Source organism: Mus caroli, chromosome 3 (genome assembly GCF_900094665.2).
Source record: "Mus caroli chromosome 3, CAROLI_EIJ_v1.1, whole genome shotgun sequence".
NCBI lineage: Eukaryota > Metazoa > Chordata > Mammalia > Rodentia > Muridae > Mus > Mus caroli.
The window spans coordinates 98,029,100-98,056,502 of record NC_034572.1 but is presented as its reverse complement, the minus strand read 5'-3'; the positions used below and the strand labels follow the sequence as shown (position 1 = coordinate 98,056,502).

General features: G+C 39.8%; 2 protein-coding genes across 6 annotated transcripts in view; both read right to left on the bottom strand.

Moving 5' to 3' along the window:
* Positions 1-14,677, bottom strand: part of Phtf1 (putative homeodomain transcription factor 1) — a 50,175-nt gene extending 35,498 nt beyond the window's left edge. For 2 of the 4 annotated variants that reach the window (XM_021158739.2, XM_021158742.2), the window contains exons 1-3: positions 14,152-14,677; positions 13,813-13,888; positions 13,153-13,209 (exon numbers count right to left, since the gene is read on the bottom strand). In XM_021158739.2, the coding sequence (XP_021014398.1) occupies positions 13,153-13,209; positions 13,813-13,857 (102 nt within the window). In that variant the 5' untranslated portion in view covers positions 13,858-13,888; positions 14,152-14,677. The remainder of the gene's footprint in view (positions 1-13,152; positions 13,210-13,812; positions 13,889-14,151) is intronic. The other 2 variants (XM_029475672.1, XM_029475671.1) reach the window with 2 other exon arrangements.
* A 32-nt stretch (positions 14,678-14,709) lies between these two features.
* Rsbn1 (round spermatid basic protein 1) overlaps positions 14,710-27,403 on the bottom strand; it is a 56,116-nt gene continuing 43,422 nt past the window's right edge. Inside the window, exons 5-8 of one of the 2 annotated variants that reach the window (XM_021158737.2) lie at positions 23,100-23,267; positions 21,349-21,457; positions 20,333-20,788; positions 14,710-18,382 (exon numbers count right to left, since the gene is read on the bottom strand). In XM_021158737.2, coding sequence (XP_021014396.1) covers positions 20,336-20,788; positions 21,349-21,457; positions 23,100-23,267 — 730 coding nt within the window. In that variant the 3' untranslated portion in view covers positions 14,710-18,382; positions 20,333-20,335. Of the gene's footprint in view, positions 20,789-21,348; positions 21,458-23,099; positions 23,268-27,403 lie in introns of both variants that reach the window. The other variant, XM_021158738.2, reaches the window with a different exon arrangement.

Below are 27,403 nucleotides of genomic sequence, written 5' to 3'. Positions count from 1 at the left end.
GGAACAGGCAAGCAGACGTATCACAAGCATATGTGTGAGTATATGCACACACACATATGCATCCACACATTTACATGTATTTATCTCTATTCCAAACACTAGCACTTTATGCATGTTCATGCATGTTTTCTTCCCCCACTTAACCATGTGGCTCCAAGATCCCTTGAACGTTCCTTGGCAATACACAGAGCAGGTCTATTCTTTTAAGTGTCTCCAAAATCCCCCATTGTAGATATGGGCCATAATTTTTTTTACCTCTGTTCTGAATTAATGGTAGTTTCTAACCTTTTGTTATTACAAGCGTTACTTTAATAAAAGTTTCTGTACATAAGAAAAGTTCCTACATGTGGCACTGCTGGTTGAAAAGGCAGTACATTGGATTCGTGATGCTATTCAATTGTCCTCCAAGGCAGCTGTAGGTTTGGAGCTCTGCCATTTACTGCATGGTGTGCTGCTCTACAGCAACACCCGTTTTCTTCAATCACGCAGCTAAGATCCGTCCACCACAACTGAAGGAAGAACACACTAATGATCCTATTCGACATTAATGTGCCTTCCCTGCCGCAATACTACACATCTCCAAAAGGTGACCTTGTAGTTAAAGCCTGGAAACCTCTGGGAAACTCCTTTTCCATTCCATTCTTCAAGGTTAGTGACTAATGGACACACGCCTTAAGAGGGCTTCTCTAGTGCTGCTGACTAGAACTGGCAGCCTGTTTAAACCTGAGCATAGGTTAGGTTAGATCTATATTTTGCTACTATAGGATGCAAAGATAACAGTTTGGGGAGCCAACTTAACCAAGTGAAATGTTCTGACCGTCTGATGAACCACAGTGAGGTGGGTAGGGTCCCTGCGTCCGCTGCCCTCACACATTCCAAAGAAGGACAATGTAGACCTTACGAAGGATCAGGAACCTTAAGCAGTGACATGTGTCATTAAGACAGACAACAGGAATGTGACTAGTGGACTGTGATATTACCAGGAGGCCAGTGTAATGACATCATCCAAATGGCCAGCCCTCCATTACATACCATTTCAGCCCAGAGCCACCTGCTGCTAGAAGGAAGAGCATGGAAAACTCTAAGATGCATCTCAGAAGGCATTGACTCTTCCTCTAGCCACGCTCAGCTGCAACAGACAATACCACCCATGTTACTAGGCTCTTCATTATACTGCTCTGTATTAAAGTCTTCTTTGTCTTAGTGGCCAACCCTGGCAATGAACACATCATAAAACACTTCCTTACAGTACTTCTCAGAACATAATTCAGTTCAACTGCCAGAAACTTCCCAAGCCAAAATCCCTGTAGGAAGTTATTGCTAGGATGCCCAGCTCCTTTAAACTGACCATCCATCACCTGGGGAGCATGGCACTGTTGTCTTTTAAGGTATGAGGGGTGGAGGTCAAAGCTTTCTGCATACAAACTCCATCCAAATTCTATTTTCAGGCCTGGAGTTCATCTTTGTCTCAGGCAAAACTAGGTGCCTCCATGGTCTCAGACTCTCTGAAAACCTGAGATCCAAATACTCCTGGAATTTATCATCTAAGAGGTTCCTCTTTAGTCCTATTTCTTAATATTGTGATGTATCCATTCAATAAATTCCCTTTATGCATCCACTTTATATAATTTAGCCATGAATATCTTTTCAAAGAACAGAAAGAAAGCTTTTCTGGGACTTTTTCTTCTATCGTTTCATATTACAGCAGCTTAGTGAGCAGTGCTCCTGTATGTTACTACACTTATCTAAGAGCCGGAAGGATTCTAGAGTCGCTGCTGCATCCTCAAGTTCCCAATGGATCACTGTTACTTCAGAGGCAGCATTTCCAGTTTTGTCAGGTGTTTAGAAGAAAAACTGAGAATCTGAGTGTCACAATGACCTTGCCATATAGTAAGTATATATTTATGAAATTATCTTTTGATTTTATTCCAAACTTTTGGTTTGTCAAACACTTATTGCTATTAATTTTTTAAGAGATAAATTTTAGGTAAAATGATGGTTCAATGGATAAAACATTTGCCACTTGAGTGGGAGAAGCCGATTCTCATCCCTATAACCCAATGAAAAACCAGACCCTCCACCTTATAACCCCTACACCTTATAACCCCAACACTCCTGTGGTGAGGTAGGAGGCAGAAGCAAGAGAACCCCCAGCTTACAGACCAGGTGCCGGGCATGTAAATGCCTAACAAGAGACCCTGTCTCAAAGTGAAAAGCAAGGGCTGATACTTAAAGCTGCCCACAAACATGCTGTGGCACATAGTACCCACACTCATACAAATACATGTGTCCCACATGTGTCCTATATACATAGAACTGGGGGTCGGGAGGAAATGACAGGTCTTGGAGAAATGGCTCAGAGGTTAAGAGTACATGCTGCTCTTCCAGGCCGTTAGTCTTTAGTTCCCAGTACATATGTGGCAGCTTATAACCATCCGTTCCTCCAATACAGCGAATCCAGCTTTCTCTTGTAGTCTCCAAGGACAGGCACTGCATGTATGTCATTTATAGACATATATTCAGGCATGACACTTGTCTTAGGTAAGGTTCTACTGCTGTGAACAGACACCATGACCACAACTCTTATAAAGAAAAACATTTAATTGGAGCTAGCTTACAGTTTCAGAGGTTTAGTGTGTTATTGTCATGGTGGTGTGAAGACAGATATGGCACTGAAGAAGCAGCTGAGAGTTCTATATCTTTATCTGAAGGCAGCAGGAAGAGAATGAGACACACTTCCTCCAACAAAGCCACACCTACTCCAACAAGACCACACCTCTTAAAAGTGGCATTCTCCATGGGCCTATTGGGACCATTTTTATTCAAAGCACAATACTCATACACAAAGTAAAACTTTAAAAGTGAGAGAAAGATGAATTCTAATTTCATGCTCAACCATCAAAGTTAGTGTAAATGGTTAAACATGTTTGCTCTGCAAGCAAGATGACCTGAGTTTGAATCTCCAGGTCCTACACAAAAAAACTAGGCATAGGCTACAGGTGCCTGCAACCCCAGCATTAGGAAAAAGACAGGCTCCCAGAGCTCAATAGTCAAGGTCTATATAACAAGGTTCCAATACAATGAGAGACCTTCTCTCAAGATGATAAGTCAAAGAATGAGAGCAAGACACCTAAATGCCTGCTGGGAACTCCTGGGAACACACAGGGACACAACATACCCACACAGCTAAAGAAACCAAAGCCCAGAGATCCAAACCAAGTTAGCCTCAGTCTTAATCATTACACATCCTGTGTCTTGCTACATGGAGCCATATGCATCCCTCAGCAAAAGGAAGAGGTTTTGTTGGAGATGAAATAGTATGGCTTGACCTTGAAAGCTTTAATGAAAAACCCTGGGAACTGTATGTAATTTCCTCATTGGCTACACACAATCTCTATCCTAGTAGGTAAAGACTGAAAGAAGGAAGGGAGACTCATTCCCTGTGTGGCAGCCTACACCTCTTCAGAGTCCTCTCCCACAGTAAGCCCTAACAAAACTGTGATACCATGTCACTAGTTTGAAAGCACCTTACAAAACCCAGGGTACTGCAATTGGGGCAAAACCCCTGACCTTAAGGAGGGAACAAAACACTGGACAAACTGCCACCACATGGATGGACTGTATATGTAACAGTGAATAAAAGAAACAAGTGAAGCTCTGTAATTCCACCTATCTATCTCCCAATGTGCTGAATTTTCATTTTATTGCCACTAAAAGAATAAACCTACAATACAGTCTGGGACAAAGGAGAAGCAGCCTTTGACATCTTAGCACACACTGTGCTGAGCATGGTTTGACCCTTAGATGCTTCCCCGTGAGCTCAACAGTTTCACCTGGAGTGCTGATACTTCCGGGACAGGTTAGGACGTGGAAACTTTAGGAGGTGAGGCCTCAGTGTAGTAAGTCAGTCTCTGGTGATGTGCCACTGAAGGCTATAGCTGCTCCCAAGGTCCTCATTCTCTCTGCTTCCTTCCTGTCCACAAGGTGAGCCCTCTCCTACTCATGCTCCTGTTTCCATGATGTTGGACCTTACAAGGAGCCCAGAAAATGTAGCCAAGAGCCCAGGAGCAAAATAAATCCTCTTTTTGTTGCTTTATCAGAAATAGTGTTAGAGAAATGAGAAAATAGTAAGAGGAACACTGTCAACAACAAAAGCAATGGCATGTCAAATACAACAGCACGATGAGGACTAGTGTAACACACATCTAATCAACTCACACTTAAGACAGCACGATGAGGACTAGTGTAACATGCTTCTAACTCTACACACATTTAAAAGTGGGGAAAAAAAAAGTCAGAGAAAGATTTCTCAAAGGAAATAATCCCTGGGGATCAAACTCAGGCCTCAGGCTAGGTGACATGAGCCTGGAGGTGCTGAGCCCCGGCCCCACTTCTTGAGTTTCTTTTCCCATGTTCTCTCCTATTGTTTAGAGATGTGGTAGCAACTTTTTTGACTACATTTATTATGAGTAATGTTCTCTTGCTCTTTTATGTTTGTGAGCAAGTGCTCTATCACTGAGCAGCACACACCCTATCCTCACACTGTCATCTAAAACATCGCTTTGACCTTCTGGTTATCTTCAAAGACTTTCTAAAGTTGGTAGATGAGACTTTATATTTACAAATTATTTTTACAAGTGTTGCATTTTTAAAACGGGAAGATGAATATATAACAGATAAGCCTTCTCCTTGACAGGTAAACATGTTTTGAAGAATATGTGTGCAGATGGTCCCCTTAAGACTGTTCAATTGAAGTACTGTCCTCTTTAAAACAGTGGGAAGACAGAAGATTTACTTTAGATTTGAATTCCATTCTCTTCATAGGCTTAACAACATGGAGTAAAGTGCTGTCTTGTGCCAATGGGTAATAATGGCTCCCAGTCACCATAACATCACAAGGGTAAACAGTCCCCACCCTACTGTGGTCCCTGTTGCTAGGCTTGGTGCTCAAGTTAGGTGCAGTAACCATTGACAGTATTTTCAGTTTATAAGAGGTCTGTCAAGAGCTATTACATTCACTGTGGATTGAGTTAACATGCATTATTAGTTCACATGGTTACCATTTGGGGAGAAGACACACTGTATATACTCAAAATTTCTCAAAAATATATGAACTATAATTGGCATGTTATATACTACATCTCTTAAACTTAATCCAGGCTCACTTTTATAATGTCTAATTACTTAAATATACTAATTAATGGTTCTTCCCCTGTATGTTTAGTAAGTTAGGGTCAAGGCCCTGATGTATAGACTATACTGGCTTCAAAATTGCAATCTTTCTAGCTCAGCTTCCCTCCCAAGAACTGATAACAGGCATGTACCACCCATCTTAATTCTTTCAAATACTATTCTTCTTCTTCTTCTTTTACTTTTCTCTTCCTTTTTCTTCATATTTCAAATATTTCATGAACTTTACCATTTGTATTTACACAGATATCTATACATTTACACTAACGTGTGCATTAGATACAGCTTTCTGAACAGTACCCTGCACTGTAGAGGGGCTGGCAACCATTTCACTCTTCTGGTTCATTTCTACAGAAATTCCACCCTTCTCTTTAGAGGGGACAGCCTGGCCAGCAGGCTCATTTGATCCTCAGTACTAGAGCATCACTCCACTCACATTTGGTTTTGGTATAGAGCACAGACTGTTTCAGAGTACAACAGAGCAAGCTCCAATTCTGTCTTCTGTAAGAGGAAGGCAGTAGTTGTGTGGAATATGGAAGGTCTGAGGGTGGTGTGTCTATTGCCATGCATATCCTCCCAGAGTCCTGACTTCAGTTCTCCCTAACACCAGCACACTGACCCACTGAAATCTTTCAGAAACTGAGCACAAAGCCTATACTGGTTTCTTACCGGCTTTCCCTGCAGCACTCAAGTGCTTACTTTCTTCACTTCCTATCTACTTCCCATCTACTTTCAGAATTGTACTGAAAGCTGTCATCTGATGTAGCCTCCTCTGCTGTTCTCATACCTCCCAGCTGAGCCCTTTCCCTTACTGCAGACGCTCCAGGACAGTGCTGAACAGAGCTCAGTGCATGCTCTAACCTGTCGTCTCTAAGGAGAAGGCTCTCTCACGCCCTTCAGCACTAAGGATAAAGCACAGCAGCTGAATTAGCCTCTGAACTGCACCAGTCTTTCTTTTCTAGAGAGAAAGCTGTGTTACTATCAAATAGTATTTTGTTCTTTGTAAGTTAGCTAGAAAAGAATTTCAAAACAATGAAAATATTTATTAAACTGTTTTGTTCATCTTAGGAAACAGCATGTTAAATAGCAGTAACAGGAAATTTTATTGGTTTAGTCTTAGTTTGAAAGACGAAATTGATCTTTATCACTAAAATAGTATCAGACATTTCATATAATCTCTTGATTAAAACATTGGAGGAAAATTTGTTTTCCTACACATACTTTTTCCATTGTAAAGTGTATGTAAACATTTTGTATACTCCTTATTTTCTCCTACAATTTGTACTTTAAAAAAAAAAAACTTGTTTTACTGAGGTGTAATTTATATATTATTAAATTCACCCATTTGAAATGTACAGTTTTGGTAAGTTATTTAGAGTTTTGGCAAGTTATTTAGAGTTTTAGTAAATTCATAGTTACATAATCATGATTATACTCAATATCTAGGATATAGCCATCACCCCCAAAGCTTCCTTTGAGCCTGTATATTAGTCCAATTTTCATTACTATAATGTAAAGTCTGGGCAGCTTTATAAAAAGGAGGAGCTTATTTGTAGTTGAAAGGAGTAAGCCCACGTTTAGAGACAGCCTTCTTGTTGGTGACCTCAAAGCAGCACAGAGCTCAGGTGGAAAGAAAGCAGGGTCATGTGTTATTCAAGTGGGGCTCTCCCTGTTCTTACAAAGCCAATAGGAGCCAAACATGGCCACTCCACCTGACTTTATCTGATCCTAATAAAGCTCCCAAAGGCCCCACCTGTAACAAACACGATAGGATCACCTTTCCACTTTCCTAATACTTCACAATTCAAATAAATTTCAACACATGAAACCCTTCGAAGCAGACTCAACAGCCTAGCTGCAGAAATTCCTGTTCAGAAGGCAACACTGATCTGTTTTCTATCATTGTACATTTCTAGAACGTTCCTATCAGCAGAACTGATAGGAAACTGTTTTCCTTGTGTAAGTTCTCTCACTGGGCACATTACAGAGGTGTAATGCATCTGATCGTGATTCCCCTGTACAGAGAGAAGGGGGTAAATGTGAACAGAGCTGCTTGTTTTGTCTTGTAGGTACCTGGAAACACATAACCATGTAAAGTCATACATTTAACTGTTCAGAGACCATCAAACAACTTTCAGTTTTCCATGCTAACCAACAGTTTCTGAATTCTCAGTTCTGTATATCTTTGCTTAGCAGAGTTGGTCTCTTTAATTTAGCTATTCTATTAGGGGTACAGTGGATCTTCTTGTGATTTTAATATGTACTTCCCTGATAACCAATGTAAAGCCTCTGTTCATGTGCCCAACAGATTTATTTACTCTTTGCAACCATTATTTCAGTTGGGTTTTTTCTTTCCTATTTTCCAAAAACGTAGCTTTGCCCCTCCCTCATCTGTTGAGATGGGGGTCTTACTGTGTTGTCCACACTGGCCTCTAACTCCTAGGCATAAGTCATTCTCCTGCCTCCCAAGTAGCTGTGATTCAAACAATAGATGTGTGTGACTGCATCCTTCCTTTCATTAAATGATATGAATTTTTGTAAAATCCAATGGGTCGTTTTTCTTTATTACTATGCTTGTGTATTGTGGTGCCACAGCCAGAGTATGGAATAAGGAGGACAACCTGCAAGAGGTACTTCTTTCCTTCCCACCTGTGTGTCCCAGGGATTGAACTCAGATTGTCAGGCTTGGCAATAAAGCACCTTGGACACCTGAGTCAGCTCCTTGACTCTATTTAAGGACTGTTGACACTATGCAAGGCCTCTCTGTGTAGCCCAAACTGGTTTTGAACTTACAATCCTCCTGCTTGAGCTCCCGAGTGCTAGAATTTCAGGCATGCATCACTATATTTTTTTCTCTCCTGTGTTTTTAAAAAGCCTCTGCCCATTTAAAGGTGACAAGATTTCCTACAATTCCTCCTAAAAATCTGTAGTTTAATTTCTTATATTTAAATGTATTTTTGTATTATATAAAGTAAGAATAAAAGATCATTTTTATAGTTTATACCCAACTGTTTTGGCACCTTATACTGAAAAAGCTAACACTGTCCTAGTTAGCTTCCGTTGTCACCTTGACACCTTGGGTGCTTAGAGTCATCTGAGGAAGTCTCACCTGAAGAGTCCTTCAGGCCAGTGATCTGTGGCCCTGTCTTACCTGATGACTTAAATGGGAGGGTCCAGTCCACTGCAGGTTGTGCCACTCCGAGGCAGGTGGGCCTGAAGCTTTACAAGAAAGCTAGTTGTACACAGTGAGCCTGTGAGCAAGCCAGTGAGCAGAAGGCAGTGTTCCTCACAGCTCCTGCCTGCCTCGTGTTCCTGTCCTGACTTCCCTCAGTGATGATCTCAAAGTATAAAGACAAATAAGCCTTCACCTCTTCATGTTGCTTTTGGTCAGTGTTTTTATCACAAGAAAATAAAAACTAGGATGAGCATCTTTGTTAAAAATCAATTTATAACAGAGCATAGTTACCTTACACCCATCCCATCATTACTGTCAAGACTGAGGCAGGAGGATTATGAATTCAAAGGAAGCTGAAATTGCCTAGAGAGGCCCTCCTGGGTTACATAATAAGACTCTTGCCTCAAAAGATGAAAATCACAGAGTGCTTCACGACCACCTGCAAAGCCAGCTCCAAGAGAGCCAATGCGTTCTCTGGCCTTTGTGGGCATCAGGCACACATGTAGTGTATAGACATACAAGTGGGCAAAACACCCATACAAACAAACAAACAAACAGATAAATAAGTAAGTAAATAAATGAATCTAAGATTTTTTTTAATTAAACAAAGAGGTAAGAATTTATTTTTACATTTTTCTTTTATGTCCCATCAATTTATCAATCATGCTGATACGATATTATTTCCCTATTTTGTTTGCTATAGATACATACTAAATCTTAAGATCAAATTATATAAGCCTTCCAAATTTGGCTATGTTTTAAAGTTTATTTTTAATATTACATATTCTTTGCAACCCATACAAATTTGAGAGCTAGCTTATTAGTTATCATCAAAAAAGGGTGGCTGGAACCCTGAAGGCATATTACTAAATATAGAAGGAGAAAGCTGATATTTTAACAATAATGAATCTTCTAGATCATGAATGAGCTCTGTTGCACAATTTATGTGGACCCTTTCTAACATTTCAGAGAAACAATGTATAGCTTTAGCATACAAGCATTACATTTTCTATACAAAACTCATACCTAAGAATTTTTTATCTTTTTTATTATACTGATTAGAATTTTTTAAGACTTATATATCTGTGTGTGTGTGTGTGTGTGTGTGTGTGTGTGTGTGTGTGTGTGTGTGTGTGTGTGTGTGTGTGTGTGTGTGTGTAATGTACCCGTGCAGGCCAGAAGAGAGCATGAGATCTCCAGGGCTAGAGTTACAGGCACTGCTTGCTGGATTTGTCATGGGAGTAGTAAGTAAGAGTCCTAACTCCAGGTCTTCCTGGAGCACACTTAGCTGCTGAGTTATCTCTCCAGCCCACTTCACTGGTTTTTCTGATATAGGATCTTACTGTCTACAATAGAAGCTGGCCTTGAACTCATGGCAGTTCTCCTGCCTTTGCCTCTCAAATGCTGGGATATTTTCTTAATTTTGCTTGTAGATTGCCATAGCTAATACTTAGAAACTCAAGTGATTCTTATATACTGACCTTACATCCAAAGACCTTGCCAAACTTACCTCTTAGTAATTTTTTATAGGTTCCTTAGAATATTCTAACTATGTGATTAGGTCAATATGAATAAAGACAATTTCCTATCTTGATGTCTTTCATTCTTGTGCTTGCCTTATAGCACAGGCTAGGATCCATGTAAAAGTATGAAAATCAGGTATTCTTGCTTTTCCCCGCCTATAGGGAAAGTAGTTTTTATCCATTAAGGGTGACATTTGCTGTAGGCTTTTTTTCCAATCTTTAGTAAGTTGAGGAACCTACTTTCAACTCTTATTTCATCATTATAAATTTTACAAATGCATAGAATTTTGTCAAGTGTTTTTACTGTGTCTATTGAGATCATATGGTTTGAGTCTTTACTCCATTAGACACATTATTTTTAAATGTTAAAATCAATGTTAAAATCAACTCCTTCCAGGCTAGCTAGGACTACAGTAAGACCCTGTCTAAAAACCCACATAAAAGAAAAAGGTACACTCCTACATAAACTGTATTCAACCACAGTAGATTAAACCATTCTGTTTGTTGCTAAAATGATGACATTAATGCTTTGCTAAGAGTTTTCACTCCTATGTTCACAATTTGTTTTCTCACATCTAACTAGTTTTGATGTCAAGGTAACCCTACACTTGGGAGGCTGGGCAGAGGACTGCCGTGCAGTGGGTACCAGCCTGCACCTCTGCACACAGCAACACCTCAGCCATCCCTCCTCACACACAGCTTCCTCTCAGTTCTCTTCAGAGCATAAGTTGTGAGTAAAACTCCTTTATGGGTTTCCTCTCCATCTACACGCTTCCACTGCAACCACCCCGGGATGCCTGCTGCTCTTTAAACAAGGCTTACACTTCTGTTAAGGCTCTGCCCCTTGTGTTCAACATCTACTAAAATGTCTTAAACACGGCAATTCAGTAAGAGTTTACCAAAGAGTTCTTACCATTTTTTCCATCCAAGATTAATGTATCATTTTTAAAGTTGTTTTAAGTTTTAGATTATTTTATGTGTCAAAAGAGGGTGTCAGATTAGGTTATCTTATATATTATGTGTGTTTTGACTGCATGTATGTACATGTACCATGTGAATACTTCCATGCCCACAGAGGTCGAAAGAGGTTGTCAGATCCCCTTGAACTGGAGTTACAGATGGTTGTGAGCTACCACGTGGGTGCTGGGAACAGAACCTAGACCTCTGGAAGGGCAGCTAGGTGCTCTTAACAACCTCTCCAATACCCTTTAAACATCCCAAACTATACTTTTATAAACATACTTAAAAAAATTTTTAACATTTCATTTATTATTTTTGTTTGTTTAATCAAACTATATATTTTTGAAAAAAAAATCTTAGTTTTCTCCCACTACCCTGAACATGAAGGCAGAAATGCCTATTTTTTTCAGGACATTCTAAAAAAAATTTAAGGTCTGTTTTTTCATACAATATATTTTTTTACCATATTCTTTCCTCTCCCCCAACTCTTCCCAAATTCTACCCCACCTACCCAACTTCCTGTGCTTCCTCTAAAAAACAAACACAAACCACACACATGTAAAAAACACAAGACTTTTCCATTGGTCCCACTATTCCTGTGCTTGAGACCTGCCCTGCAGTTTCCCAACAGTCTTAATATTTGCTACTCATGTGACACAGTAGCTGTGACACCACTGCCACTAAATAAAGCAATACTCTTTAAGGAGCTGTTAGTTAATGACCCTAACAGAGAACAATGGCAGGATCAACCCTGTGAAGCAACACCAAGAGAAGCAAGATGCTCCCAGAGCTGATGCAGGTAAGAATGCCTGCCCTTGAGCCCCAGGCATGCACACGGTTAACAAGGAACTCTGATAGGGTGCACTGAAAGGCATGTGTTAAGAGGCATGTAAATAAGAGGTGAGAACATCTAAATAGGAGGCTTCTTATTCTGCAGCAGGAAGGAAAATCCTTTTAAAGATTAGGAAACCAAAACCTGGACAAAACACATGGATCTTTAGGGATCACAAGGTTAGAGGTCACAAAACAATATCGAATTCCCAGTCCAGCCATTTCTATTACACTATTGATATGGCTTAGCAGCTCACAGAACAGACAAGACAGTTACAAAATGAAATTTGGAGGGGTTATTCATCTGAACCTCATCCTCAATTAATGAAAGGGAGGACTGTAGGAAATTGTGAAGTTAGTTGTGTCTGTTTAGCTCAAACAAACTTTTATGTGACTGGCTTATAAAGAAATATACCCTGAGAAATGGTTACTATATCCCACCCGAGACATTTGGAGGTCTAGTCTGATCAGTGTAACTTAGAGAAGTAAAATACTTTTAGCTTGTACTTACCCATGTTTTTAAAGAGTTGGTAAAGGTCTGTACCAAACCTTTTCGAAAAAAGTCCTAATCCAAGAATGTACTGGCATTTAGAAAAGATTTCCAAGGAAGAGATCCTAAATCTAGATTTATGTTCTTTTCTTTGGGCTTTTCCTCAAGGCATCTCAGCAACTATTCAATGACTAATTTGTACAGACACCAGTGTTTCTCTTTCCCATATGATGACTTAGATACTAAAACTTAATCTTCCCCTCTACTATTACAAATTAACCAACTGGCATTCCAAATTCCACAGCAGTTTTCAGTTATTTGGTTAACATGAAGAAACTGAAAGTGATGCTCAGTCCTAAGGGAACTTACTGTTAGGTAACCTAAAAAACCAAGACATGCCTCTAAACCAGGAGTTAAACATATATACTATATACATATGTGTCTGTGTGTGTATATATACACATATACATACATATATATATACATATATATATGTATATATATGTGTGTGTGTGTGTATGGGGGCCAAAGACTAGATGTAGGCCAAATATAAATTTTATTTGGCTTGTATAGTATAGTGTTGATGATGATTATGAGGAAGAGGAGGAGGAGGAAGAGGACAAAGAAGACAGAAAAGAAAAAGAAGAAGAGAGGAAGAAGATTGCTACCCCCTTAAAAATGTGGATATTTCTTTTGTTAAATGTGTTTATTTTTAGCCTCTCTCCAATAAAAGACTGGCAACACTGGATCTGAACTGTCATATGGTAAAAAGCTGACCAGAAATAAGAAGCCACTCTTCAATTTCGCTGGGACATTTGCTGCTGAGGCCACATATCGACTGTACTCTATCATTACCCATGCACTGCTGGCTTCCTTGTAAGACTCGGACGGTAAAAGAATGCATACTTGGTGGATAAATGCAAGTGTGATCCTCTCTTCTCTTTAAAGCAGTAACAAAGCTAGAATCAAAGAAATCAATTTACCTTAATCTGAGTCTGTTCGATTGACTTTTCCCATATCTGCTGATCATATGCTCCAATCTGAAACAAGGAGCAGGCTATTTAAATGATGCAAAGGCAATCTTTGTATCTAAGTCAAACCTCACAACGCCATGAATCTATTAAATATGGTATCTGGAAAGTGGGTTTCTTACATATCAAGTTCATATTCCCCAGGGATGTTTAAAAAAAAAGGCTGAATCTAAAAAGTGAAAAAAGCAACCCTCCAAATATTTTACACTAAAGACCACCTAAAATTCCACTCCCTAAAGAAAACATCAATGGGAATATCAGAGAAGAAGAAAAGGTAAGGAACAGCTCAATCAGACGATAGTAGCAATCTGAGCCATGCAGATAAGGATTTCATTCTTGTCTTTATAAAAAAAAATAATTAAAAGACTGATAATTTGCGAAAGCAAAGCATTGTAGTAGTCCGTGTATGCTGCCTAGAGAAAGGTGACTTACAGCTCACTTCCTAGAACCTAAAACTGGGTTTATAATGACTTTGCACATCATTTTTTATAATTATGTTGAGATGTTATATAAGAACATGTGATATTACCAAACTTAAGGAAAGTTAACAATATTCTTTAAGGGAGTTTTCTACAGGGAGTATGGATTACAAACAAAAACTACTGTTGTTACCTTCTTCTGATACCATGATATAGCATCTCTCTCATTTGAGGCCATCTGTGTCTCCAGCCAGAGAAATGGGATCTCACTGAAAACGAAGGAAATAGCTCGGTAAGTCCAGTGGTTTCAGGTCATTGTCCAGTTTGGGGGTATGGCTTAAAATCTGCTTCTCTCAGTCTCTCCATGAGCTGCTCTTACTCAGGATGTTCGCCAGTAAGAGGTGGGGGGAGGGGGAAATAGGCGAAGCAGCATCCGAGAAGCCTCTGCACCACCCAGCACAAGAATGGATGCGGGAACAGCAAGTACCCGAGCTGGCCTCCCGCGCCCTCCGCCTCCCCGCGGCCGGCTCACCTGGTGCCCGCTGCCAGGCAGGCTGCCGGCCGGGCCCCCGCTCCTCAGTGACCCCCGCCGGACCGAGAGCCCGGGGGCGAGGCGGCGGGCCCGGCAGGCCGCATCTTCCCCCAGAGGCCCGGCCGTCGGCGGGGCCGTTACCATGGAGACCCGCGGCGGCCAGCCCTGCCCGGGAGGCAGCCCGGCGTCCTGCGCCCGGAGGAGCGCAGCCTGCAGCCACAGACGCCCGACCTAGGCGGCCACAGAACAGGCCATGGGAGAAGCCAGGAGCCAACTGGGAAATGAGCAGAAGGAAGCGGGAAGGGTGCCTTCGCCAGCCACCTCGGCACCCGCAAGGGCAGGGTGCCCGGCTGGAAGCCAGCAGACGGCCCCCGGCCGGAGCTACGGCGCGCGTCGTCCGTGAGGGACGGGCCGCAGCTCCACAAGCTCTCGATGCGATCGGCCGCTTCCGCCTTCCGGCTCCGCCCCCGGCCGCCTTCCCGCCGCTCTGGCTGCCCGGAGGAAGAAGCCGACAGCCGCCTCGCGTGTAACCCTCGACGCTTAACGGAAAGTCACCTCAGAAACGACCCTCCCAGTACCCGTCGGTCCCCGGGAGGCTGGTCCCGATGTTCCAGAGGTTCCTGTGCGGGTCTGTAGCTTATAGCGTGATGTTTACTTCATGTCCTTGTCTCCTTTGGGTGGACGAGACTAGTGCAGGGCACGAGCCTTCGCTCGAGTTCTCCGTTCTTGTTGGATGGACAAATGTTGGTGAATTTGCGCGGCCTGGAACGCGGACAGGCTGGCTGTGGCCCAGTGGTTCCTCCTTCGGCTCTCGGCAGCTCCGGGACAAAGGCTTTCTGCTGCCCACACAACACTAAGGGGATGCACAGGGCTCGGACTGCACTGGGACTTCCCCCAAATCGGAGAAAATGGCTGTTTATAGTGATTCAAAGAGAGGTCCAGAGAAAGGGCAACTGCACTCTTATGTAAATATAAATATGTATACCCACAGGGTTTCTAAGCTGTTCTTGTCTCTATACGTTTGTGTGCACCTTAGTGGTTTGTTTCCAGGGGCTGCCTTGAACTTGAAAGCTAAGACCTTTCTTGCCCTAGGCACTAGCATTTAGTTGATGTAAGGCTAAAAATGGGTAATAGTTACCACTTAGGCAGTCTCCAGCTTATATAAGCCATTAAAATAGCGTCAAATGAAAGTTATCCATACTGTGAAACGACTAAAATGTTAACACCCATAGGAATTATTTTTAAAAATTACTTCACCCAGTTGGCAGTGATCCCCACCGTATACCCCTTAACTGTTCAGGGTTAAATAAAAAGCTGTTAAGACTTAACAGCCCCTTCAGTGCTGCTGAACAGTGGAACTCAAGGCAACAACCAACTCATTTTGGTAAATGACCTCAAAAAATTACTTTTAAGACCTAAATTTAACACTAATAATAAAAGCATTTGGCTTCATTGCCAAACACACAAGAGAGGTTTTTCTGGGCTGTGGCTAGTACTTTGAGGAATAGAATTAGTGGTACAGTTGCAAATTATTTTTCAGGAACCCTGGTAAAAATTTTCGGTGTTTTATTAGGATGCTGCTGTGTAAGGCAGAGCTTTGAACCCCAAAAAAACATTCAGGCCCCAGCTCCCAGCAATGAACTGTCATTTTAGGAAATTGACTTAACAAGTCTGTTTTCTCACCTGTGTTGTGGAAATGATTAACCCCCTCCTATCTATGAGAACTGATGAAATACTGAGACCCTTCTAAGACCTAAATGCTGTCAGGACAGGCAGCACTTCAACTACAGAGTTCACACAAAACTTAATGAGGAAAGGGATTCTCTTGTATCCCATACTCCATCCACATCTGAAGAGTAAACACCATCTCCATTATTACGCCATGCATCATCACAGCCTACGGCCGCTCTAAGTGCAGGTAACCAATTTTAAGCAGCAGTAAGGACGACTATCACAAACAAAAGCTTCACTTTTCTTCAAAACTAGTTGTACCTCAGGCTGGGCATCTCTGACCTTTTCTTTGGCAAAGAAAAGTCCATGATTTTCTTCTAAAGCTTAAAAATAAAATGGCACAAAGAAGGTGAGTAGACGGATGCATGTGTGTGAGTAGGGGAGAAGACTCCACTAACAGGGTGCCAGCAATGACAACTCCCATGTGCTATTCATTTTGAAACGTCAGTAAAGGACAAATCAGACTTTGTTTATTAAAAAAATACTTTACAGGAAAAAAAAAAACCTATGCATTCCATTGTCCTACTTTACAAAGAAATAGCTTAACAATTTAACACACTCAGACAGCTACAAAAAAGCACTGTGTTAAAAGAATTATTATTCACACAAAGTTGAGATTTAAGACTATCCATTAAAAACCTTTTAAAACACTTGTTAATGTCAATAAACAAACTAAGGCCACACAAACGCAAATAGTCCGCCAGGCAAATTAAACATTTCATCTATATGCAAAGACCTCTTAGATAAATTAAAGCCACAGGAAAAAAGTCTTAGCTGCCGATCAAAATGAAGTTTAGTCACAGAAAACACTATTACATGAAAATTTACAACGTGTGATAGTATTACATAAGTATTTCTTTAGAGAGAATTGAAAAGTGCTATATTTTAAGAGACGGCGGTCTCAACTACATGCACAAGTGGATCCTAAAAAATGTATGGAGATTTTTTAAATGGAAGGCCATAATATTTATGGATACTTGCTTTTAAAGCAACAGACTTCCAGGACGAGGATAAGTCCTTTATGCACTTAAGAAAAACACTGGTGATGTGTATCTCCTCTACTTACATGACCAGTAAATACGGCTACAGACTGTCTTGAAACATGAAACTTAGCACACACATGAGCCTCTGGCATGTGCTACTGAAAGGATGAAACAGATTTATTAGAAAAACACAAACTCAGTAATCCTAATTATCTTTAATAGATGCAAATAAATTTAAAAGGCAAATACAGATGAAAATATAATGGGCTAATATTAATGATAAAGGATATATTCACTAGGAACATATTTTCGTGGATTTTGGAGTCTTGTTCCTATATTAACTTTCCTTCTAGACAATATTTATACAGGGAAAAAAGCACTAAGCAAAAGTTTCTCAAGTCATTAGGTGAGATCTTTATGCCTGTTAAGACTGATACATCGTTTCCTAAAGTTTAGCAAATTATTTAAATTAGCTCTTTTCCCCATACAAGAGCTTGTAGTATTTGTGAACTAATAGTCCAACTGTTTCTGAGGGTACAGGGCACTTTCCAAAAGTCTTAGAGTAAAAATCATGTACCAGTAAAACTGTAAGTACTGAATAAGCAAAGTACAATTAAGACTAAGAATTCATTTCTCAAGAGTTAAACTTTGGAAGAGGAAACCAATATAAAGGTTATTATTATTGCTTCATGAATTTGGGACATCTCTCAGAATCGTAACCCTAACTCTTATCCTATCTTGATAATTATAGAATGACCTCTGGGACAGGGGAAGACTTATTCTTTTGAATGGTTACCATAAAATCATTCTATTTGCTGTTAGGAATATTAATTTATTAGGTCCTTTCGATTAGCATATTTTTAAAATATCCCTCTGATCCATAAACTACTAAAACTTATAGCCACATTCTGCAAGTAATCTCAAGGGCTGGCACAATAGATAACATACCAGAAAGGAAGATCAGCTTCAATTTCAGTTACAACTTCACTGCCATCGCTATTTTACAAATCAGAGGATACCAGACTGTTCCATGCCTCACTCCACCAACCAAATAGTTTAATGATTTAGAAAACTTGCGATCATTTGTATCACTCAACTAGGACACAGTTTTGAAAGCAGCAAGAAACTCAAAGCTTCTGCTTTTATGTTCATCAGTCTTTAAAGCATGCTATCAAAATCTAATACTCACATAGGACATTCAGGATTCCCAGGTACATAACTAGCTAAATGTTTCTTTCCATTCTATTGCAATCTAATATACAATGACTTCATTAGTACATGATTTTCAACATTTTTATATTCTTTTAATATGTTTATACTGGAAGTGAGGGTAGAATGTTTTGTAAAAGGAAAATGGAGATTTGCGTTTGATTGTAGGTCTTTGCAGATCCGCTGGTTCCTGAGTGATTGCACAGTGCTGGCTGTCAGGAGACAGTCTCCTTGTGTATTAGTAATGACCAGCTTAGATGACTGGATGGCATCTGCTGGATGGCAAGTGGGAGATGGGGAAATCGGATCTTGGAAGACAAGAAAAACAAAATAAAACTTTTTGCGTTAACAACTTTTTCTTTTCATGATTATTTTTAAAAGCAAATGTTGCCTGAGAAGAATTTTTCTTTGCACAGCCTGGTAAAGCTCTATGAAATTCTTCTGGACAGAAAAAAATAAAAATAAGAAATAACCCAAACCCATTCATTTTGTGATATGCCCCTTTTCTCCACAAAATAACAACAAAAAAAAATACCCTCAAAGGTCCCTTAAAAACTAGTTTGATAAACTAGAATTTACCCTAGAATTTATACACAGAATTTAAAAACACCCCTGTAATAATCACATTACCTTTCATACCATTCTAATTACCTTATTTACAAAGATAACTAAAAGCAACATCACTTCCAATTCATAAATGGTTTACATTGAAGTGTTTCCCTATTTATTTGTCTTCATCCTTTGTAACAGAGAATACATACATATACATATATATAAGGAATAATACAGAGTCTAACTAATCACTGTAGTATTTGCTGATGGTTACTTTTCTATCGGTTTACACAGTGACCTCTATACTTTGCTAATATGCATTTAACTACACAACAATATTGCACAAAGTAATATTTATATAAGATTTAACCTATTTCAGAATATTTTAGAGAAAATTCATATTTGATATTTCCAAAGATGCAGCGAAGTTTCCATGGTGACAGACATAATAAAGCAGCATCTTTTTCTTTTGCCTATGTTAATGCAAATATTTCAAATCTCACCATCCAGGAAAAAAATCAAATTGCACTGTAACCAGGTAGATACAAGAATCTGGTCTTAGGTGTGGAGAGCACTCTTCCTTTAGTAAACAAAAGGCCTACTGGTTGGTAACTAGAGAAAGTATAATGCATAGCACATGAACATCCCAAAGTAAGAGCCACGCTACTTGGATGAAGGAGGTCTGTTTGAAAAAGGGAAAACAAAGTAAATATCCAGACACTAAGTTTCAGCCTACCTGAAACTAGGATGGAAGTCTAATGCCTGCTATTAGAAAATAGCAACACTGAATAACAATGAACAAACCCAGGTATTAGCCTGATGAAACTGTAAGGTGTTTCAAAAGTAGATGCCAAGTCACAAGAATAGTTTCTCCTCCTAAGTTTGATGCTCAGCTCTGGCAGCCCTCATCAGTGAGACTGGTGTGGTTCTCTAACTTTGATATGAGGATACTAGGAAGCAGAACAGGTCAACATTATCTCTCTTCCTCGAAACAGCCTGTAGAGTTAGGATATATCCTAGAAAAGATCAAGGAACCATGGATCATGTATAGCCAATGTTTAGATTTTTGTTTGTCGTCTTTAGGTTTGTTTAATTGAAGTAGCCACTGGGTTTTAAATAACAGACACAAAAAGACGGCCTGGATCAGAGAGTGCTGTGTTTCCTCTTTTGCTGAAAACCAGAAGCCAGAGAGTTTTCTTTAGAGACCATGTCTTCTTTGTGGTTAGAACTAAACAACTCACTTGTCCATGTACCAGATGCAGGAGCCTTTCCTGCAACCAATATCATTTTACTGTGGAAACTAACGAGGCGCCATGAAGACACAAGCACTAAACCATAAATCTGCTTCTACCACATAAAGCACATATGGCAAGGAGAGATAAAATCAAGGGAAGTAAATACCACGTAAGAAAGAACCTGCTATTCCAGAGAATTCTTTTTTTGATTTGAAGAAGAGATTGAATTGTAACCTCACACCTTAAAACAGAAAGTAGCAGCAGACCCACTATTACATACTGTACTAACGATACAACTCTTAACTTTGCATAATCTGTGTAAAAAAGATATGCTTGACATTTGTGGAATGTCATTTCTCTTTATAGAATTATAGGCAAGATTTCTCCAATAAAACTTAACTTAAGCCAGTTATAAAACTATAACTTCACATCAAAATTTAAAAAAGTTAAAAAATGTGTTTGAATATGTACATGTCACACAGGAGTGCTTGGATGTGCCTGCAGACCGTGTTGCTGGTCAGAGTCCAGTCTGCTCTCCACCTTGAAAACTGGAAGAGGCTGAGTCTTCAGATCCTGTAGATGAAGTTCTGATGGAGGTGGGAAAGACGATGAAGCAGTTGTCAAAAGCTGCATCTCTGTGCATCTTTCCTCAGATTCAGTTTTTATTCTCACACACTGGGAGTCAACTTCTAAACCACAATCCATGTTGGAATTGCTCTCTGTGTTTTGAGCGGTTTCCACAACAGGGTGGTATTGTTTAAGCCTTATATGCCAGGCTAGGCTGCATACTGCTGACACTGTTTTGAACTGATGAATGACATTTCTAGGGATGAAGTAGATATCATTGTCGCAAAGCTGAATTCTAGCATAGCGAATGCCTTCTCGCCTCATTTGGTTTAGTTTTGCTTCATCCACCCACTGTACACACTAAAAAGAAAGGCAAAAAATTACATAAAGCCTTAAAATGTAATGATTCAAAAAATATTTCAATACACACAGGGAAAAAGAATTGTAAACTATGTTAAACAGTTTATCTTGAGAGACCATAACTACTGGAAAGCCTTTTTCCACACATTTTACCCTTCTTAGTCATAAAATACAGCCTATGGCCATATGAAATCAGTACATCCTTGAAAAAGCAGCTAAATATCAGTATCTTTACCACACATAAAGGTAACATTTAATGTTCTCTTTCACATCTTGCTCTTTGACATTTTGCAGTTGAGGCCACAGTATCGTGAGGTTACCAAGTGAGACTGCTTATGGTCAGAAGTAAACAGCTGTGTCCTCCTTAGCCATCTCAGACACACCCTCCATCGCAACAATTTTGAATTCTAGAACCACCATACTCTAATACACACAGAATTTAATACAAATAAAGTTCAATTTATTGTCCGCGAAACCAATGATAAAATCCCTAATAAAATGGATTCAGATGCAGCTTCCAACATCTCCCTCAAAGGGTGATAAGAACCCAAGAGCATTACCTGAGAAACTGGAGGTTCGTGAAGGTCTAACTGAAGTCTCTGTACAACATCAGTAAAATCCTCAGCATGAAAACAAATCACATCTTTGGTTATGCGAGGCTGATCACTCCTAATATTAATAAAACAAATTTAGGGACTAGCATCACAATAGAAAATGGCAATTTCAGTTTTCTTATTTCTAGAATGCTACCATTAGCAAATAAGTAAATAAAATGCCTATCTCCTAAGGAATAGATTATACTTGCTTCCTAATCAGTTTTCAAAAAATAAAAGCAAATCAATAAAATGTCTTTTAAACAAAAATCAGGACTGGAGAGATGGCTCAGCAATTACAAGCACCAGCTGCTCTTCCAGAGGACGTGGGTTCCATTCCCATCACCCATATGGCAGCTCACAACTGCAACTCCAGTTGCAGGGGTTCTGGCACCCTCACAGAGATACATGCAGGAAAAACACCAATGCACATGAAGAAAAATCTTTTTCTACTAAAAATCAGGTAAGTTGTTAGAAACTCAAACAATAATGGGTAAAATGAATAGTTTTTGCTAGTCTTACAGCAACCGTTCATCCTGGTGCACAATCACAATCCCAGCAACTGAGGAGGCTGAGGTCAAGAAGAGGATCTTTTAAGACCAGCCTGACCTTGACCAATAAGTTCAGTGCTGAGTGAGACCCTGGTTCAGAGGATTTTGGGTGTTTTTTAAGTTTTATTCTAAATGTGATGCACTTGCTGTTGTTTTACTGGGGCTTTGAGCTTACAGGGGAGTGTAAAATGTGCCACCACTACTGAAAAGAGTACACAGCTACTCAAAACAATAAGACAGAATTGCCATAAAATCCAGCAACTCCTCTGGGTACTGAACACTAAAGACGCAAGGAGATATCTACATATCTATTTTAACAACGAGTCAAAGGCAGAAGTAACCCAAACACTTATTTAGTGGGCTAATCTATGTATATGTCTGTGTGCATGTGCAAGTACATGTGTGCAAAATGAACTATTCTTGGCCTAAAAAGGAAATAAAGTCTGATACTTGTTATAACACAGGTAAACTCTGAGGGACATTATTATAATAGAAATGGCTGAGTCAGGGGAAAAAAACAAAACAAACAAACAGAAAAACCAAACTGGAACTGCCAGGCTGGAATGTCTTAGTGAGTAGTGGTGGTGCCTGCCACAAAGCCTGAGCTCATCCCAAGACCCAGGTAAACAGAAACAACTCCTAAAAGTTGTCTAATCGGCACACAGTTGCTATGGCAAACACCTCACAGTCACAAAAATTAAGTGTGATCAAAAAATTCCCTTTTGCCACTATAATTTTATGTTACGCTTACATTTGTGTATGTGCAGGTACATGTGTGTATACCAGAGTGCAGTCAGGTCTAACAGCAAGCACCTTTAATCCACTGAGTCACAATCGCTCACTAGGATTACTCTTTTTAAAAAGGATAAGAGTAGAGAGAGTTCCCATTTCTATGAGACAAATGGCAAAAGAACGCAGAGTAATGGTTCCCATGACTAGGGGTGAGGGAGAAAGTGAACTGTGGGACATCAGGTTTCAGTTTGGCAAGAAAAAAATTCTAGAGCACTGTTTCATCAAAGTGTGGCTACACTTATGCCATTAAAATGTTTGCATGGTAAACTATGTTATGTGTATTTCAACACAATTTAAAAATTGGTTCCTGATCTTTTAAACAAAATCCACATTTTCTTAGACATTACTTAACCCTATTTGGTGCCTTGAACTTACCATTCACCGAATTGTACAGCCTTCAAAACCCCAACAGCAGCCGTACTTTGCCAGTCAAACCCCTGACCTACATGATCAGCATGAGCTCTGGTCCTGTCTTCAAAGAGGACTTCTCGGGGTTCACTTGTCCGAGGTAGGTACTGGAGATTTTTAATTTCATTCATTGATCTATAGTTGTTTGGTTGTAAAACAAGGGAAGTAAAAGGAAATAAACAGCAGTAAGGTAAAAGGGCAGATCTGCTATAATATTAGGCTTAAATGAGTACAATGATTTTGATCATTAGCATTGAACATACTATTAAAATTATTAATATGATTCCCTCCCTTTCCCTATAGACTATACCTTTATTAGGCTCAAATGAAGAAACTGAATGCATAAAATTTCTCTAGACAAGGACAATATGATTCAAGGCTTAAACTATATGCTTCTTTACCTTTAGCTCAAATACCCCATTTACAATTCTCAAAACATTCTACCAGGACTTAAGATTCCAGGCAGCAAACGGAGCATCCAGCTGATCTCCTTCTGCACTAAATGGAGCTACTACAAACAGGAGAAGGGAAGACAGGAGAGTGGACAGAAATATACATGAAATAGAGTTAGGCATGATAGATAGCTACTGATAAAAAAAGATGGGAGTTTATTATAGTCTGCTTTTATGTGATCAAACACTTCTAAATTTAACAATCTAATGATGATAGTAGAGGAAATGAATTAGTGAATTAGCAATGCCAACAAACTTTTGCATGATGGAAAATAATCACACTGTCTTAGACTAATAAAACTGAACAGAGAACGTCAAAAGACTAGACTATTCAATAAGGAGTCAACAGGAAAAGGGGCAATGGACCTTGGAGAAGCTCAGGTCAAAAGAGGCAGAGGCACAGGAATGATATGGGACAAAACTTAACTGAAACTGAGAAAGGGGGGGTGATGACTGTGGTGGTTGGATGAGAAAGGCCCCTAGGGGCTCATATATTTGAATGCCTGGTCCTTAGCTGGCAAAACTGATTTGGAAAAGGATTAGAAGGGGTAGCCCTGTTAGAGACGGTGTGTCACAGGAGGGTTCAAAAGCCCAGCCCAGGCCAGTCTCTCTCTCTCTCTCTAGCTCTTTGCCTCTGACCTGCAGATCAAGATGTAATGTATTCCTCTCTCACTTGTCCTCACAGTCCCTGACTTTTCATCAGGCATCAGATCATTGTCTATGTGATCTGATCTATAATCTCTAGAGATCGAGCTGGGTGAGGCCTGTGGAATTACAGTAGGCTCATTCCAACTCTCAAAGCATTCAAAACTAGTTCAAAAGGAAGCATAAGCCAATGCCTGCTACACCGTGCATTCTAATTAACAGTATAAAAAGAAATCTGCATAGAGGAGTCCTTTGGAAATTTTCCAACTCATAAAAAGAGTTTCTTCTTATTAAATATAACCAGGTTCAAGTATGATGCCTAGAACTTCTAGAACCATCTAACAAGCAAGCACAAAGCTAATATGAGCACAAAAGCCTAGGCAAGAAGAGTGATTAGCAGAGAATGGAAATGATCTGGCTCTTTGAGGCTGGTATTTAGCTGCTGACCATATGGTACCCAGAGATAACCTTCCTTCCTAGACTTCTTGAATTATGGGGTAACATTTTTTTAATCTCGTTAATCCCACTTGAGTCAAAATTATTCTTATTCTTTTTTTTTTTTTTTTTTTTTTTTTGGTTTTTCGAGACAGGGTTTCTCTGTGTAGCTCTGGCTGGAACTCACTCTGTAGACCAGGCTGGCCTCGAACTCAGAAATCCACTTGCCTCTGCCTCCCAAGTGCTGGGATTAAAGGCATGCGCCACCACTACCCGGCAGAGTCAAAATTCTTTATAGCCATAACCATTCTCATAAAATTCAGCTGGAAGAAAGGAAAAGAATGGGAAGGAAAAGGGGAGGAGGGAGGAAAGCAGAGAGGGAAAAAGGGAGAGAGGGAAACTGACTCTTCATATCGACTTTGCCCTCAGAATAGCACAACTCGGGATAACTGGGGACCCTATTTAATGCCTACTTTTGTGCCTATTCACTCTAATGTGAAGCCTGTCTACGGCCAGGCTGAATGATTTATATATATATATATAGAGAGAGAGAGTCTCCAATAAGTATAAAGATGTACTCAAAGTATGAATGGGTCACCAAAGAATAACCAAACTCCTACAGACAGCATACTGACAAACAAAATTCACAGTGATGACATTTAAAAATCCAAAAGTTAGAAGATAAAATGTCAGGTAAACGTTTCCAAATAAAACCAAAGAGGTCTATACTGTTACTGACTAAAGGCACTGAGAAACTGAAGAGACTGGCAGTGGTTAAGAGCAGTGGCTGCTCTTCCAGAGAACCTGGGCTTGGTTTCTAGCACACATGGCAGCTCACAACTGTCTGTAATTCCAGTTCCAGGGAATCTGACACCCTCACACAGATGTGAATTCAGGCAAAACACTAATGCACATAAAATTTTAAGATTAAATATATATTTAAAAGTTAGATATCCAATACTGAAAGGATATAATAATAATTTTTTAAAAAATGAAAGTTGGACAATGGTGGCATACTCTTTTAATCCTAGTAATTGGGAGGCAGAGGCAGGTGGATCTCTGAATTCAAGGCCAGCATGGTCTATAGAGCAAGTTCCAGGACAGACAGGGCTACACAGAGACTCTGTCTTGGAAAAAAAAAAAAAAAAAAGAAAAGAAAGAAAACAAACATGAAAAAAAAAAGAAAGAAAAGGAAAAAAAGGGCTCTTAAATCAGGAGTGCTATTCTTCCATGAATAGGAGAAAAGAGGATGGAGGGAGGGAAGAAAGGGGCGGGAGGAGGCGAGGAACACAACACTGAACAGGGGAAATTAAGCATGTTAAAACTTCCAGAAATGAAAACAAACAAAAATCGTTAAAAGGGTTGCTATCCAGTGACAATAGTTGGAAAAATGCATCTCCATACTCCAACAAAATTATCAATTAAATTTAATGACAGAAAAAGAAAAATTCAGAATATACTGACTCAGTAATATCTTCCATTTCTTAGAATAATTCATGAAAATGTGTTTGAGTAAGTAAAGGAAATACACCTAGAAAAACAGTCTAGGTAAGCCACCAGCTTAAGTCTTAGGTTTACAGTCTTCTATGATGAGCTGAACACAGACCTCCAAAGGTGCTCGTGGTATATACAAGAAAGCTTAAAGTTCATCTTAGAGTCCAGAGAAACAGTAGTCACAGGAAACAGCAGAGGCAGGAAAGGTTAGCAGAAAGTGGATAAAGAGACTGGAGACTGGAAAAAGCAAACTACAGAATTAGAAAAGAATAATTCTGCAGGTAGATTACAAGAGTAAATTCAGCTAGATTAAAAAAAATACTAAATTTACATATGTTTCAAAGTAACTAGAAGAATGGGAAGATTTTCAACATTAAGAAATATGAAGTGTTTGAGGGAATGGAAATGCTAATTACTCTGATTTGACCATTGTACATACATTGTACACATGTATCAAATTATCACAATGAACCTCATAATACTTATAATTACTATGAGTTTATTAAAAAGAAAAACAATTAAAAGTATTACAGAAACTCTAGAAAGACTTCATGATAGGGAGAAAAGATGGCTCTGTAGGTAAGAGTACTTGCTATGTCAGCATGAAGACCTGAGTTCTGACCTCAGCATCCACATAAAAAGCCATGCATGCCACACTTACACACGTAACCCAGTGCTATGAGGGTGAAGAAAGAAGGATCACTGTGGCTTGCTGGCCACTAACCAGCACTTTGTTCACTGAGACCCTGCCTCAAAGGAATAAGGTGGAGAGTAATAAATAAAACAGGGCATTAAACATTCTCCTGTCGCCAGTGCTCATGCACATGTGCATGATCCACAAGTCTATGTACAAATACCATACTCGTACAACACGCACATAAAGAGAAAAAAGAAAAGAAAATACATGCTGAGCAAGTATTCTATCGACTGAGTCACATCCTCAAATCCCATATAGTTTTTTTTTAAATTGGGTATTTATTCCATTTACATTTCCAATGCTATCCCAAAAGTCCCCCACACGCTCCCCCACCCACTCCCCCACCCACCCACTCCCACTTTTTGGCCCTGGCGTTCCCCTGTACTGAGGCATATAAAGTTTGCACAACCAATGGGCCTCTCTTTCTACTGATGGTCGACTAGGCCATCTTCTGCTACATATGCAGCTAGAGTCAAGAGCTCTGGGGTACTGGTTAGTTCATAATGTTGTTCCACCTATAGGGTTGCAGACCCCTTTAGCTCCTTGGG